This window comes from Hemiscyllium ocellatum, chromosome 35 (genome assembly GCF_020745735.1).
Source record: "Hemiscyllium ocellatum isolate sHemOce1 chromosome 35, sHemOce1.pat.X.cur, whole genome shotgun sequence".
Taxonomy (NCBI): Eukaryota; Metazoa; Chordata; class Chondrichthyes; order Orectolobiformes; family Hemiscylliidae; genus Hemiscyllium; species Hemiscyllium ocellatum.
Genome location: NC_083435.1, coordinates 10,296,244 through 10,309,856, shown reverse-complemented (window position 1 = coordinate 10,309,856; position 13,613 = coordinate 10,296,244). Strand labels below are relative to the sequence as shown.

Below are 13,613 nucleotides of genomic sequence, written 5' to 3'. Positions count from 1 at the left end.
CTGTCAAACGCTCTCTCTCTCCTGCAGCAGAATCCACATTTCCTCACATCGCACCCTTTCATACATGCTCAACAAAGCTTTTGCTCCCTTATTGTCTGCATCACTGTCTGTTGTGAAACTGCTGTGTGCAAAATGGCTGCCGTTCTACCTGCCTCAAGACGTGGACTCAAAGGAAATGTTTCATTGACCATGATATTTATTTAGAACAATGTGAGATTATGTGGAGTCAGCACTGAAGAACGAGTTGCTCTGTGCTCCCTGCCTGCCCGTTACTGCCTACTTTCACAGGCCAGGCTGTCCTGGGAGCGAGTGGACGAATTTGGGGGTGGAGGGGGGGGAAGGAGTTGAGGGTGTACATCGAGTTGATAAGGGATGGAAAATAGAGTATAAACACTGCAAGGTTCTTGACTAACAGTTGCCTGTGTTTTTGTCCTTCGAAGGGAGAGGACCCACTGCCCAGGCTGAGTGGCATACCAGGCCTCAGCCTTGGCCTAGCCCCAGGGTTTAAGGTCGTGCTGCCCTCCCTCCCCTCCCGCTGAAACCAGGGGCTATCCCTTCAAGGAATGGATGGAGACTGCAACTTCCAGTATTCCAGCCTGCTGCTGCAGGGCTTCCCAGAGGAAGAAATCCAGGAAGCTGGGCCAGAGGACAGGGAGGCTTCCCATCAAAATGGCCTCAGTCTGGACATGACCTTAATGGAGGTGAGTTGATAGGTGCCTGGCATGACTTGTTCCTCATTGGGGATCGGGCTGTGAGCTGAAACCTGACTAGAGAGAATGGAGACAGAGAGTCAGCCACAGCTCAAACACTCGAGGAGACCGTTCGAACCATTATGTTTGTTCCTGCAGGCTGAACCGGCTTTCTAGTTATTCCCACGCCCCTCTGTGTTGCCAACCCGACTTGGTAGGTTTTCCCTCTCCAAGAGTTTATCCATCACTCTACACGATGCACTCTTACCCTCACTCTATTCCCTCACCCTGACCCTGCACCCTCATCCTCACTCCACAACATTGTACTCACTCCCCCTTTCCTTGTATATTTAACCTCATTCTTTGCCCTCAGCGTCTGTCTCACCCTCCATCTTTGCTCCTCCTCACTCCCTCTCATAGAATCAGAGAATCCCTACAGTGTGGAAACAGGCCATTTGGCCTGACAAGTCCATACCGACCCTTTGAAAAGTAACCCATCCAGACCCATTCCCTTACCCTTTTACTCTACATTTCCCCCTGACTAATGCACCTAACCTACACATCCCTGAGCACGATGGGCAATTTAATATGGCCAATTCACCTGACCTGCATACCTTTGGATTGTGGGAGGAAACCCACGCAGACACAGGGAGAATGTGCAAACATCACACAGACAGAGGGTGGAGTCAAACCCGGGTATCTGACGCTGTGAGGCAGCATTGCTAACCACTGAGTCACAGTGCCCCCCAGTGGGCTATGCTAATGTAGTGACCGTTTAATCAAGGGAACAAAAGATTTTCATGAGGTGAGTTTACTTTTCTCTCTCTCTCTCCCCTACTCCGCTCCATGCTCCATTTGCTCTCAGGGTCTGCGCCATGACCTCAGTGCTAAGGCAGCAGTGTGTGCTGCGTGTGGAGAGAGCATCTACGACCGTTACGTGTTATTCGCAGTGGACAGGCCGTGGCACGCTCGCTGTCTCAAATGCTGTGTGTGTGATCTCGCCCTGGGCTCCGAGCTGACCTGTTTCTCAAAAGACGGTGACATTTACTGCAAGGATGATTACTACAGGTAAGGTCCACTGTGCTCTCTGTCTCTCTTGCTTTCTCCCCCCTCCCCCTCTCTCTCCCCCTCTTTCTCCCTCTCTCTTTCCCTCTCCCTCTTTCACCCTCACTCTCTCTCTCCCTCTCTCTCCATCACTCTCTCCCTCTCACTCCTTTATTTTCCCTCTCTCCCTCTCCATCTCTCCCTCTTTCTCCCTCTCTCTCTGTGTCTCAGAGGATGGTGCAGGCTACTAGATTTTCAGTTATTGTTTTGTCACTCTATTTCCCTCATAATGCAACCGGGAACCCTCATCCTTTTTAGGAATATTGGCAGGGTAAAGGAAAAGTGTGTTCCTAGTCTGTTTTTGGGAAAACCTTTTTCCAACAACATCAGTTCATTCCAACTTGAAAGGAGGAACAACGTTAGACCTAGTTTGTGGGAATGAGGTGGGATAACTAGATGAAATGGCATTCAGGCATCATTTAGAGGATAGTTTGTTGTAGAGTCATGGAGCCGTACAGTCCTACAGCCTGGAGACAGGCCCTTTTGCCCAAACTGGTCCATGCCAGTCCACGCTAAGCCCATTTCCCTGCACTTGACCCATATCTTTCTAACCCTTTCCTCTTCATGTATTTGTCCAAATGCCTTTTAAAAGTTGGTAATGTATCCACCTCAACTACTTCCCCTGGCGGCTCATTCCATAAGCGTATCATCCACTGTGTGAAAAAGTTACCTCTCAGGTTGCCTTTTATTCTTTCCCTTCTAACCTTAAACTGATGCCCTCTAGTCCTTGATTCCCCAACCTTGGCAAAAAGACTCTATGCATGTCTCTCATGATCTTATACACCTCTGGAATTTTCCCCTCTCAGTTTCCTACGCTCTTCAGAAAAAAAATTCTTGCTTGTCCAACCTCTCCCTCTAACTAAAACCCTTGAGTCCAGGCAACATCCTTGTGAACATCTTCTGCACTCTTTCCAATTTAATAACATCCTTCCTACAGCAAGGTGACCAAAACTGAAGCCAGTCCTCCAAGTGCAGCCTCATCAATGTCCTGTACAACTGCAACATAACTTCCCAACTTCGATAGTCACTGCCCTGACTGATGAAGGCCAGTGTGCCAAAAGCCTCCTTCATACCTGTTAATGAAATGTGGTCCAAGGAAAGATTTTAGATTGGGAAAGGTGGATTTTTAAGAAAACAAGGCAGGATCTGGCCAACCTAGACTGGGAACAGCTACTTCTGGACAAATGGGGGTGGCACAGTGGCTCAGTAGTTAGCACTGCTGCCTCACAGCACCAGAGTCCTAGGTTCAATTCCAGCCTCATTCTCCCCGTGTCTGCGTGGGTTTCCTCCAGGTGCTCCGGTTTCCTCCCACAGTCCAAAGATGTACAGGTTAGGTGAATTGGCCATGCTAAATTGCCCATAGTGTTAGGTACATTAGTCAGAGGGAAATGGGTCTGGGTGGGTTACTCTTCGGAGGGTCGGTGTGGACTGGTTGGGTCGAAAAGCCAGTTTCCACACTGTAGGGAATCTAATCTAAAACTGCTGGGATGGGGGTGGGGGAAGTTGATGCAGCACTCAGGGGGAGGGGCTTGTTGGTGCAGCCCTCAGGGGAGGAGGAGGGGGTGGGGGGGTGTTGGTGAGACAACTCAATCAACTGCAAAAAAAACAACCTGAGCTTATCCAGCCTCTCTTCATCGTGACCATGCTCCATCCCAGGCAATACCCTGCTACTCGCTTTTCTTGTTACCTCTTCCAAAATGCATCACCTCAAACCTAAATTCCATCTGCCACTGGTCTGTCCAGCTGACCAATCCGTTTATTTCGCCCTGTACCCTCAGACTTCCTTCCTCATTGTCATCACCTGTTTGTTACATTTTGGATGTCTGTAATGGTGAGCCAGTCTGTGGGGTGGTTTGTGTGGAGACTTAAATATTGATCGGGATTCTGGAAGGGATGGAGATTTGGGGGCCAGTTATTTTCCTGTTCCTTTTTTGTGTATGGCCGTGGAATTTGAGATCTCTGAAGAGGTGTATTGCTGCATCTGAGAGTCAGCACCTCCAACAGTGCAGCACTTCCTGTCCACTGCCCCCTGAGAGTGCCAGTCCAGATGCCCATTTCTAGGAGGGAGGTGGGAATCGATCTGGTTACTTGCAGAGCCATGAACCGCTGTCGCGTTTCCTTTTGCCCAGGAGGTTTTGCGTTAAGCAGTGCTCCCGCTGCCACCTGGGAATCCCAGCCTCGGAGATGGTGATGCGAGCAAAGGAGGAGGTCTACCACGTCAGCTGCTTCACATGTGCCATCTGCGGTGAGGCGCTGGTGACTGGCGATCTCTTCGGCACCCGCCAGGGCCTGGTCTACTGCCAGGCCCACTTTGAGCTGCTGTGCCGGCAGGAGGATGAGGCCAGGCTGATGGATGGCCTCTCTGAGCTGGCCTTCAGGGTGGATGAAGGGGTCTCGGTGGGTCAAAGGGACAATGACTGGCACACACGGAGGGGCAGTGCCCGCAAGAGGAGAGGTTCCAGGCACCACACCGAGGGAGACGACTTCAGTCAAGGTAGGTGTTTCTGTCGCTCTGACTGACTGGCTAATGACTGAATAGGAAAAGACTAGCAGAGGGTGTTGTATTCTCATTGACGAATCCATCAGGAAAAGGTGAACCACCTGAGCACCAATGGCTAACAAACCAAATTCCTCCACTCCACTGTTATGAAAGCATGTTCAAGGTCTACCAATCAATTTAATTTGATTTGATTTATCATTGTCACATGTTCCTAAGTACAGTGAAAAGTTTTGGTTTGTGTGCAGCACAGTGTAGATCATAACATGCAATTATAATAGGGTGATTGAACAGAGCAAGATATACAATATTATGGCTGTGAACAAGGTGCACAAAAAGCAAGATCAACATTAGATTTGAAATTTGAGAGTCCACTCAGCTCTCTAATAACAGCGGGATAGACTATGCGTGCGTTTAGGCTTCTGTATCTTCTGCCTGATGCTGTACATCTCTTTGACTCTATGATTCAATGACGGGTGGGGATGGAAGAAGTTATAACCGGGGTGGGGGAGGTCTTTGATTGGTGTTGTCATTCCCCGGTAGTGAGCAGTGTAGATGAAGTCCATGGATAGGAGGTTGGCTTGCGTTCTAGTCTGGACTGTGTTAAACTCTGTAGTTTCTTACAGTCCTGGGCACAGCATTAGCAGTGGTAGGAAAAAATAATGGAGGCTTTATCAATTTACGAATAAATACTTTGGAATGAGAAATATAAAAACGAATAGCATGTATTCCAAAGGGGGAGACAGTGGAGGATGATAGTAGGGTAAGTTATCTGACTTTTTCAAACAGCCTTTGATACAGTGCCCAGTAAAGGAGGATTGAGTAAGTCCCAGAAACTGAGTGGCATGTGGTCTCAAGACAAGAAGCACAGAGACGGAGTCCAGGGTTAGTTATTTGAAGTAGCAGAACATGGGAACCATGGGAAATGGTTCTGGGATCGTCGCTGGGATTCTTTTCCCCAGCAGTCAGGAAAAGGTTCCCCAGCTGATAGCAGATAAGGAGGAGCTGTCTCGTGAGAAGGGGTTGAATAGTTTGGGACTATACTCATCAGAATACAGAAGAATGAAAGGTGACTTTATTGAAACATATAAGATTCCAAGTGGACTTAACAGGGCAGATGGGGAGAAGTTGGCTCACCTTGTGAAGATTCTAGTACCAGAGGGCATTATCGAGAATAAAGGGTCACCCAGTTAGGAAAGCACAGTGAGTGGCATGGTGGCTCACTGGTTGGCACTACTGCCTCACAATGCCAGGGACCTGGATTCAATTCTAGCCTCGGGTCACTGTGTGTATGTGGAGCTTGCCATGTTCTCCCTGTGTATGTGCTCTAGTTTTCTCCCATACTTGAATAACTCGGCAAATAATCAGCATATGAACAGTTGAACACAGATGTATTTGAGGAGAAAGTGAGGACTGCAGATGCTGGAGATCAGAGCTGAAAATGTGTTGCTGGAAAAGCGCAGCAGGTCAGGCAGCATCCAAAGAGCAGGAGAATCGATGTTTCGGGCATGAGCCCTTGTTCAGGAATGAGCCCTTTTTCAGGGCTCATTCCTGAACAAGGGCTCATGCCCGAAACATTGATTCTGCTCTTTGGACAGATGTATTTGAGGTCATATGCTTTGGAAGGAGGAAGGTCACCTTGGCAAGTGTCAGGATAGGTGGTTTAGTGGAAGTAAGTGTGGTCAAAGTAGCAATCAGGAAAAGTTCCATCGCAGGTTAGCAAGGCCTTTTACAGAACAACAACCCAAGCACAGCCCTTTATTTCAGTAGAATTGAGCAGTAGGGCAGTTAAATAGCACGGTGGCTCGGTGGCTAACACCGCTGCCTCACAGTGCCAGGGACCCGGGTTCGAATCCCCCCTCAGGGGACTGTCTGTGTGTAGTTTGCACATTCTCCCTGTGTTTGCATGGGTTTCCTCTGGGTGCTCCAGCTTCCTCCCACATTCTGAAGATGTGCAGTTCAGGTGCATTGGCCATTCGAAATTGCCGATAGTGTCAGAAGTGAATATAGGGTAGGGAAATGGGTCTGGGTGGGTTACTCTTCAGAGGGTCTGTGTGAACTTGTTGGGCTGAAAGGCCTGTTTCCATACTGTAAGGAATCTAATCTAAATGAAACCTGCAGTCAGGCTTGGTTGAACTACACTGAGCATACTGCATCAGTCTAATTGCCCTGTGCTGGTTGCTCTGGAGACGGTGCTCATGGGGATCATACCAGATGTCACGATGTTAGTGAACACTCCGGATCTGAAGGATAGTCACATCAAACTCAAAACATTAACTCTCTCCACAGACGCAGTCAGACCTGCTGAGCTTCTCCAGCATTCTCTGTTTTTATCTCAGATTTCCAGCCTCTGCAGGGTTTTATTTTTATGTCGGGAATGCATTGACAGGCCCAGGTCTCTTTACGCTGGGGAAGAGAAGATGAAGGGGTGACCTGGTTGAGGTGTTTGAAGTTGTGAGAGGGTTTTGTTTCAAGTGGAGACAGAGACAATGTCTCCTGATGTGGGCTAGCGGAAGACTCAAAGTTGACAACGTTGGGTGGTCACCTAGCAACTCAGCAGAGAATTCTGAAACATCCACAACCAATAACTAGTGAGGGACATGAACTTTATCCAACTGGGAGGTAATAGGAAACAATACAGATAATAGGAAACAAATCAATGTACTTCAGGGGAAATGAGACAGGGAATGAAGATAACTTTAGTAGATTTGGATGGTAGGAGGAACATTATAGCCAGCATACACTAGTCAGGCTGAATGGCCAGGTTGATGAACATCTATTAAAATGTGAAATCTGCCCTCCACATCCAGTTTGTTTAGCTACAGTCCCACACTCCTGTGCATTTTATCTGTGCTTTCCGCAATCTAATTTACTGCATTCGCTGCTCACAATGTGGTCTCCTCTACATTGGGGAAATAAAGCATAGACTGGGTGACAGCTTTGCTGTACACTTGTGTTCTGTCTGCAAAAAAGGCCCTGAACTTCCAGTTGCCTGCTCCTTTAACCCACCACCCAGTTCCCTGGCCAACATCTCTGTCTCAGGCCTGCTGCAGTGTTCCAGTAAAGCTCAACACAAGCTAGAAGAACAGCATCTCATTTTCCCCTCAGAGAGCCTTCTGGATTCAATATCGAGTTCAATAACCTTGAGGGTCTGAGCTTTCCCATGTCCTTAGCCCAACCTACACAACTAGGCCTTGTTATCCCAGAGTCTGCTATTACACAGAAACCATTGTTAACCACTAGCAGCCTCCATTAACAGCCTCCATTAACACCCTCCTAACCTGATCATTATCCACTCCTTTGTTTGTTTATCTGCTCTTCTCTCTCTTTGGGCTCTATCCCCAACTATTGTTTACTCCCTACCCCTCTCCCCAAACCTTATCTTCTGCATATGAACTAACATTTTCCAGCTACCATCAGTTCGGAGGAAGAGGCATCAGACCCGAAATGTGAACTCTGCTTTCTCTCTACAGACACTGATAGACGTGCTGGGCTTTTCCAACAATTTCTGTTTTAGCCCTGTGTGGTTGACCCTGTTCTCCCTCCAATATGATCCAGGAAGCCGCTGGGTCACCACAGCCATGACACAGGATGAATGAAAAGGTTCATCAATGGCCTTTTGGTAACTGAGGCCAGCTCATGATGGTCAAACCCACTGACCAGCCCACATGGTACAGCATCTTCTTCAACACCTCATCTCCTGAGCAAATGCTACCTTCCCCCTGCCAACCCCCCAACATATCCATCTCACATCCCTCTCTGTATTCCCTCACCATAAGTACCACCATTGCTCTGTACCACAGTGTTACATTAACCCAGGAAGGAGACCTGTGTGTGAATTCCCCAGAACAGGCCTCAAAAGACCGGATGGTTAGGAGAGATTATGTAACCTCGGTTTGTATTGACTGGAATATTTAGGAGACAGTGAGGTCTGCAGATGCTGGAGATAAGGGTTGAGAGTGTGTTCCTGGAAATGCCCAGTCCTGATGAAGGCTTTTGCCTGAAACGTCGATTCCCCTGCTCCTTGGATGCTGCCTGACCTGCTGTGCTTTTCCAGCAACACACTCTTCAACTCTGATCTCCAGCAACCTCAGTTTTCACTTTCTCCTGGAATATTTAGGAGGATAAGGGATGATCAGACTGAGATTTGCAAGATTTTAACAGGAATTGATCAGATAGCTGTCAGATAAAACTGTTTGTGTTGGTGCTGGAGCTGAGATCAAGTGGATGTAAGTGAAAAACCAGAGAAAAGTCAATCAAGAGAGGTGTGAGGAAAAGCTTCTTCATACAACAGGCAAGTTTGAAAATCTCTCCCGTAAAACGACATGAAGACAGTGCAGTGAATGATTGAACATTGGAGATTGAGATGGGTTATTTCTCTGGGTAAAGACACAGGCCAAGCCCTGTGTATATCAGAGGGTTGATCAAGTGAGAGGGAGGCTGAATGGGCCTCCTGTAGTTGCTGTTTGCGGCTGGGGGAAGGGATGGCTCTTGTTTATGACAGCAGGCACGATATTGTCTCTCTCTCTCTCTCTCTCTCCCGCTCTCTCTGTCTCTCTATCTCTCTCTCTCTCACACACATTCTCTCACTCCCTCCCTCTCTCTCTCTCACACACACATTGTCTCTCACACACACTCTCTCACACTGTCTCTCTCTCTCTCTCACACTCTCTCTCACACACTCTCTCTCTTTCACACACACTCTCTCACACTGTCTCTCTCTCTCACACACACTCTCTCACACGCTCTCTCACACACACACACACACACACACACACACACACACACACACACACACACACACACACACACACACACACTCTCTCTCTCTCTGTCTCTCACACTGTCTCTGTGGTGTTGTGATTGCAGTCTGCCCTGAGACGGGGCAGCCACTGGAGGAGCTGCGTTACTGTGGCCAGCAGAAGGCGAAACGCATCCGTACCTGCTTCAAGCACCACCAGCTCCGCACCATGGAGTCCTACTTTGCCATCAAACACAACCCGGACGGCAAGGACTGGGAGCAGCTCTCCAAGAAAACCGGCTTACCCAAGCGGGTGCTTCAGGTCAGAGCAGCTGTAATGGTACACTGACCCCTTTCCCCATACTTCAGCACCCCCACTGACCTCCGCACCCACCTCACCCCCTTACCCATATCCTATCCCCCTGAGCCCCTCACCCCCTTCTCCATACCCTATCCCCCTGCGCCGCTCACCCCTTTCTCCATACCCTATCCCCCCGAGCCCCTCACCCCCTTCCCCATACCCTATCCCCCGACCCCCTCACCCCCTTCTCCATACCCTATCCCCCCGAGCCCCTCATCCTCTTCTCCATATCCCCCTGAGCCCATCACCCCCTTCCCCATCCCCCACCCCCTTACCCACCTCACCCCCTTACCCAAACACTGCCCCCGACCCCGTCACCCCTTTCCCCATACTCTGTCCCCCGAGCTCCTCACCGCCCAACCCCTTCCCAATACCCCAACACACCTTCACCAATCCCCTCTCTTACCCCCCTCAACAGCCTTACCCCCTTTCCCGTCCCTCACTCCCATCACCACCTTCACCTCCCTCACCACCCGTCACCACACCCAACGCCCCCTCACCCCCCGACCCCCTCACCCCCATCACTTCCCTTGCCTTCCTCACCTCCTTCTGTATACCCCGCTCCTCACCTTCCCCCCCCTCACCCCCTTCCCCATAACCTGCCCCTTACCCACTTCATGCCCTTCAACCGCCTCACTCCCCCTCACCTCCCTCACCCCAGCAACTATCCCCCCCAACTCCAACCCTTTACCCACCCACACGGTTTGCACCAAAATAGACAGAACTGACCAGCCAACTGCTGGCCTCTGCTGCCAGGCTGTTGAAGACATGAATAAAGATGCAAGCTGCAATTGTACCAGCCGTTCGGGAGATCACACTCCAGCGCAGAGTTGGTCTGAGTGCAGACTGGAGGAAGCACAGTGGTTTGCAAAATCATGAGGGTCAGGGATAGGGTATCTTTAACCCCAGGGCAGGGGGGTCCAGAACTAGAGGTTGAAGGTGGCAGGAGTGAGGGCTGGGGGGCTGGGAGGGGAAGATTTTAAGGGACCAAGGGGGAAACTTTTCATGCAATGGGTGGGGGGTGTTCGCGGAATGAGATGCCAAGGAAAATGGTGGAGCCTGGTACAATTACAGCATTTAAAGGGCATCTGGATGGGGGTTGGGGGAGGGTTGGGAGTGTTACTGGCACGAGTGTGGGTTGGGGGGAGTGTTGCTGGGGTGGGTGTAAGGTTGGGGATGGGGTGAGTTTGCTGGAGTTGGAGTCGGGTTGGGGGTGGTGGGAGTGTTGCTGGGGTGTGTGTAGGGTTGGGGATGGGGGCATGTTGCTGGGGTGGGTGTAGGGTTGGAGGTGGGGGGAGTGTTGCTGGGTTGGGTGCAGTGTTGGGTGTGGGGGGAGTGTTGCTGGAGTGGGTGTCAGGTTAGGGGTAGGGGTGTGTTGCTGGGGTGGGTGTAGGGCTGTGGGTGGGGGGAATATTGCTGGGGTGGGTGTAGTGTTGTGCGTGGGGGCAGTGTTGCTGGGGTGGGTGTAGGGTTGTGCGTGGGGGCAGTGTTGCTGGGGTGGGTGTAGGGTTGGGGGTGGAGATGAGGCCTGCTCTCTGGGTTGAATACTGGTTTGGGATGAGGCCTGCTCCCTGCTTTGGATAATGGTTTGTGACAGGGTCTGCTCTCTAGATTGAATACTCTTTTGGTATGGGGCCTGCTCTCTGTGCTGGATCCTGGTTTGAGATGGGGCCTGCTCTCTTGGTTGGATACTGGTTTGGGATGAGGCCTGCTCCCTGCTTTGGATAATGGTTTAGGACTGGGTCTGCTCTCTGGGTTGGATACTCTCTTGGGACGGGGCCTGCTCTCTGGGTTGGATACTGGTTTGGGATTAGGCCTGCTTCTGGGTTGGATACTGGTTTGGAATGAGGCCTGCCCTCTGGGGTGGATACTGGTTTGGGATGGGCCTGCTTCTGGGTTGGATACTGGTTTGGGATGGGGCCTGCTCTCTGGGTTGGATACTGGTTTGGATGAGGCCTGCTCTCTGTGCTGGATCCTGGTTTGAGATGGGGCCTGCTCTCTTGGTTGGATACTGGTTTGGGATGAGGCCTGCTCCCTGCTTTGGATAATGGTTTAGGACTGGGTCTGCTCTCTGGGTTGGATACTCTCTTGGGACGGGGCCTGCTCTCTGGGTTGGATACTGGTTTGGGATTAGGCCTGCTTCTGGGTTGGATACTGGTTTGGGATGAGGCCTGCTATCTGGTTTGGATACTGGTTTGGAATGAGGCCTGCCCTCTGGGGTGGATACTGGTTTGGGATGGGCCTGCTTCTGGGTTGGATACTGGTTTGGGATGGGGCCTGCTCTCTGGGTTGGATACTGGTTTGGATGAGGCCTGCTCTCTGGGTTGGATACTGGTTTGGGATGGGGCCTGCTCTCTGGGTTGGATACTGGTTTGAGACGGGGCCTGCTCTCTGGGTTGGATACTGGTTTGAGACGGGGCCTGCTCTCTGGGTTGGATACAGGCTTGAGTTGGGTCTTCTCTCTGGGTTGGATACTATTTGGGATGAGGCCTGCTCTCTGGGCTGGATACTGGTTTAAGACAGGGTCTGCTCGTTGGGTTGGATCCTGGTGTAGGACAGGGCCTGCTCTCTGGGTTGGATGCTGGTTTGTGATGAGGCCTGCTCTCTGGGTTGGATACTGGTTTGGGACGGGGCCTGCTCTCTGGGCTGAATTCTGGTTTGAGACGGGGCCTATTGTCTGGTTTGCATACTGGTTTGAGATGGAGCCTGCTCCCTGGGTTGGATACTGGTTTGAGATGAGCTGAAAAATGTGTTGCTGGAAAAGCACAGCAGGTCAGGCATCATCCAAAGAGCAGTAGAATCGACGTTTCGGGCATGAGCCCTTTTCCAGGCTCATGCCCGAAATGTCGATTCTCCTGCTCTTTGGATGCTGCCTGACCTGCTGCGCTTTTCCAGCAACACATTTTTCAGCTCTGATCTCCAGCATCTGCAGGCCTCACTTTCTCCTACTGGTTTGAGATGGGGCCTGCTCTCTGGGTTAGATACTTTGGGATGAGGCCTGCTCTCTGGGCTGGATACTGTTCGGGATGAGGCCTGTTCTCTGGGAATGATGCTGTTTGGGATGTGGCCTGCTCTCTGGGTTGGATACTGTTTGGGATGAGGCCTGCTCTCAGGGCTGGATACTGTTCGGGATGAGGCCTGTTCTCTGGGCAGGATACTGTTCGGGATGAGGCCTGTTCTCTGGGTTGGATACTGTTTGGGATGGGGCCTGCTCTCTGGGTTGGATACTGTTTGGGATGAGGCCTGCTCTCTGGGTTGGATACTGTTTGGGATGAGGCCTGTTCTCTGGGTTGGATACTGTTTGGGATGGGGCCTGCTCTCTGGGTTGGATACTGTTTGGGATGAGGCCTGCTCTCTGGGTTGGATACTGTTTGGGATGAGGCCTGCTCTCTGGGTTGGATACTGTTTGGGATGGGGCCTGCTCTCTGGGTTGGATACTGGTTTGGGATGAGGCCTGCTCTCAGGGCTGGATACTGGTTTGGGATGAGGCCTGCTCTCTGGGCTGGATACTGATTTCTTGCCTTCCTGTAGGTGTGGTTTCAGAATGCTCGGGCCAAGCTGCGGAAGAGCCTGCTGCAGGAGGAGACCACAGACAGCGACACCGTGTCCGATCCTCAGGAGCTGCCTCAGTCGCCGTCCGCCCAGCAGACCCCTGGAGTCCTGGGACCCCCCAGCCCTCTCTTCTCCAGTCCCAGCAGCATGTCCACATGCTCCCAGCCACCCAGGCCCACCATGGCTCCCATCTTCCTGAACTTTGACCCAGCGGAGTCTCCTGACTCCCTGCAGACCATCGACCGCTCCAAGCTATGCTAATGGCCTGAACACATTCCCGTGGGATCTTGGTACAGCTGCACCAGGAGAGGGCTGGTTCTTTTTTTTTGAGAAAATACTTTGATGGATTTTAAAAGGAGCTGGATAAGCACACGAGGGAGTAAGGAGTAGAAGGATATGGGGGTAGGGTGAGTAGGAGAGGGGTCATAGCAGACTTAAGTGGAACGTAGGCATTGGGCTGTATGGCCTGTTTCACTGTTGTACAAAACTCAATGCAATTCTCTGAATGAAAGAGTCAGGAACTGAAACAGTGGGATATTCCGACTGGGAATGTATTTTTGATGTACAGAAAGTCCCCCTCCCTCTAATCTGTAGGTATACTGAGAAAATCTAATAACAGAGAGTGCAGGATCTCAAAGTCATCAGATTCCTTCCCTGTTGAGTCTCCTG

General features: G+C 50.9%; 1 protein-coding gene across 1 annotated transcript; it reads left to right on the top strand.

Annotated features, from left to right (window-relative positions):
* The first annotated feature begins 563 nt into the window (after positions 1–563).
* On the top strand, positions 564–13,205 carry LOC132832951 (LIM/homeobox protein Lhx9-like). The gene is made up of 5 exons (XM_060851199.1): positions 564–701; positions 1,555–1,757; positions 3,923–4,287; positions 9,160–9,353; positions 12,924–13,205. Exons 1-5 carry the CDS (start codon positions 564–566, stop codon positions 13,203–13,205), a joined length of 1,182 nt encoding a protein of 393 aa, XP_060707182.1.
* The last annotated feature ends 408 nt before the right edge of the window (positions 13,206–13,613 follow it).

Bases quoted from the DNA above. Each gene is read 5' to 3' on its own strand.
- LOC132832951 (XM_060851199.1), top strand. From the start codon at position 564: ATGGATGGAGACTGCAACTTCCAGTATTCCAGCCTGCTGCTGCAGGGC. The intron at 702-1,554 runs GTGAGTTGATAG...ATTTGCTCTCAG, and splicing joins TGGACATGACCTTAATGGAG to GGTCTGCGCCATGACCTCAG. The intron at 4,288-9,159 runs GTAGGTGTTTCT...TTGTGATTGCAG, and splicing joins GGGAGACGACTTCAGTCAAG to TCTGCCCTGAGACGGGGCAG.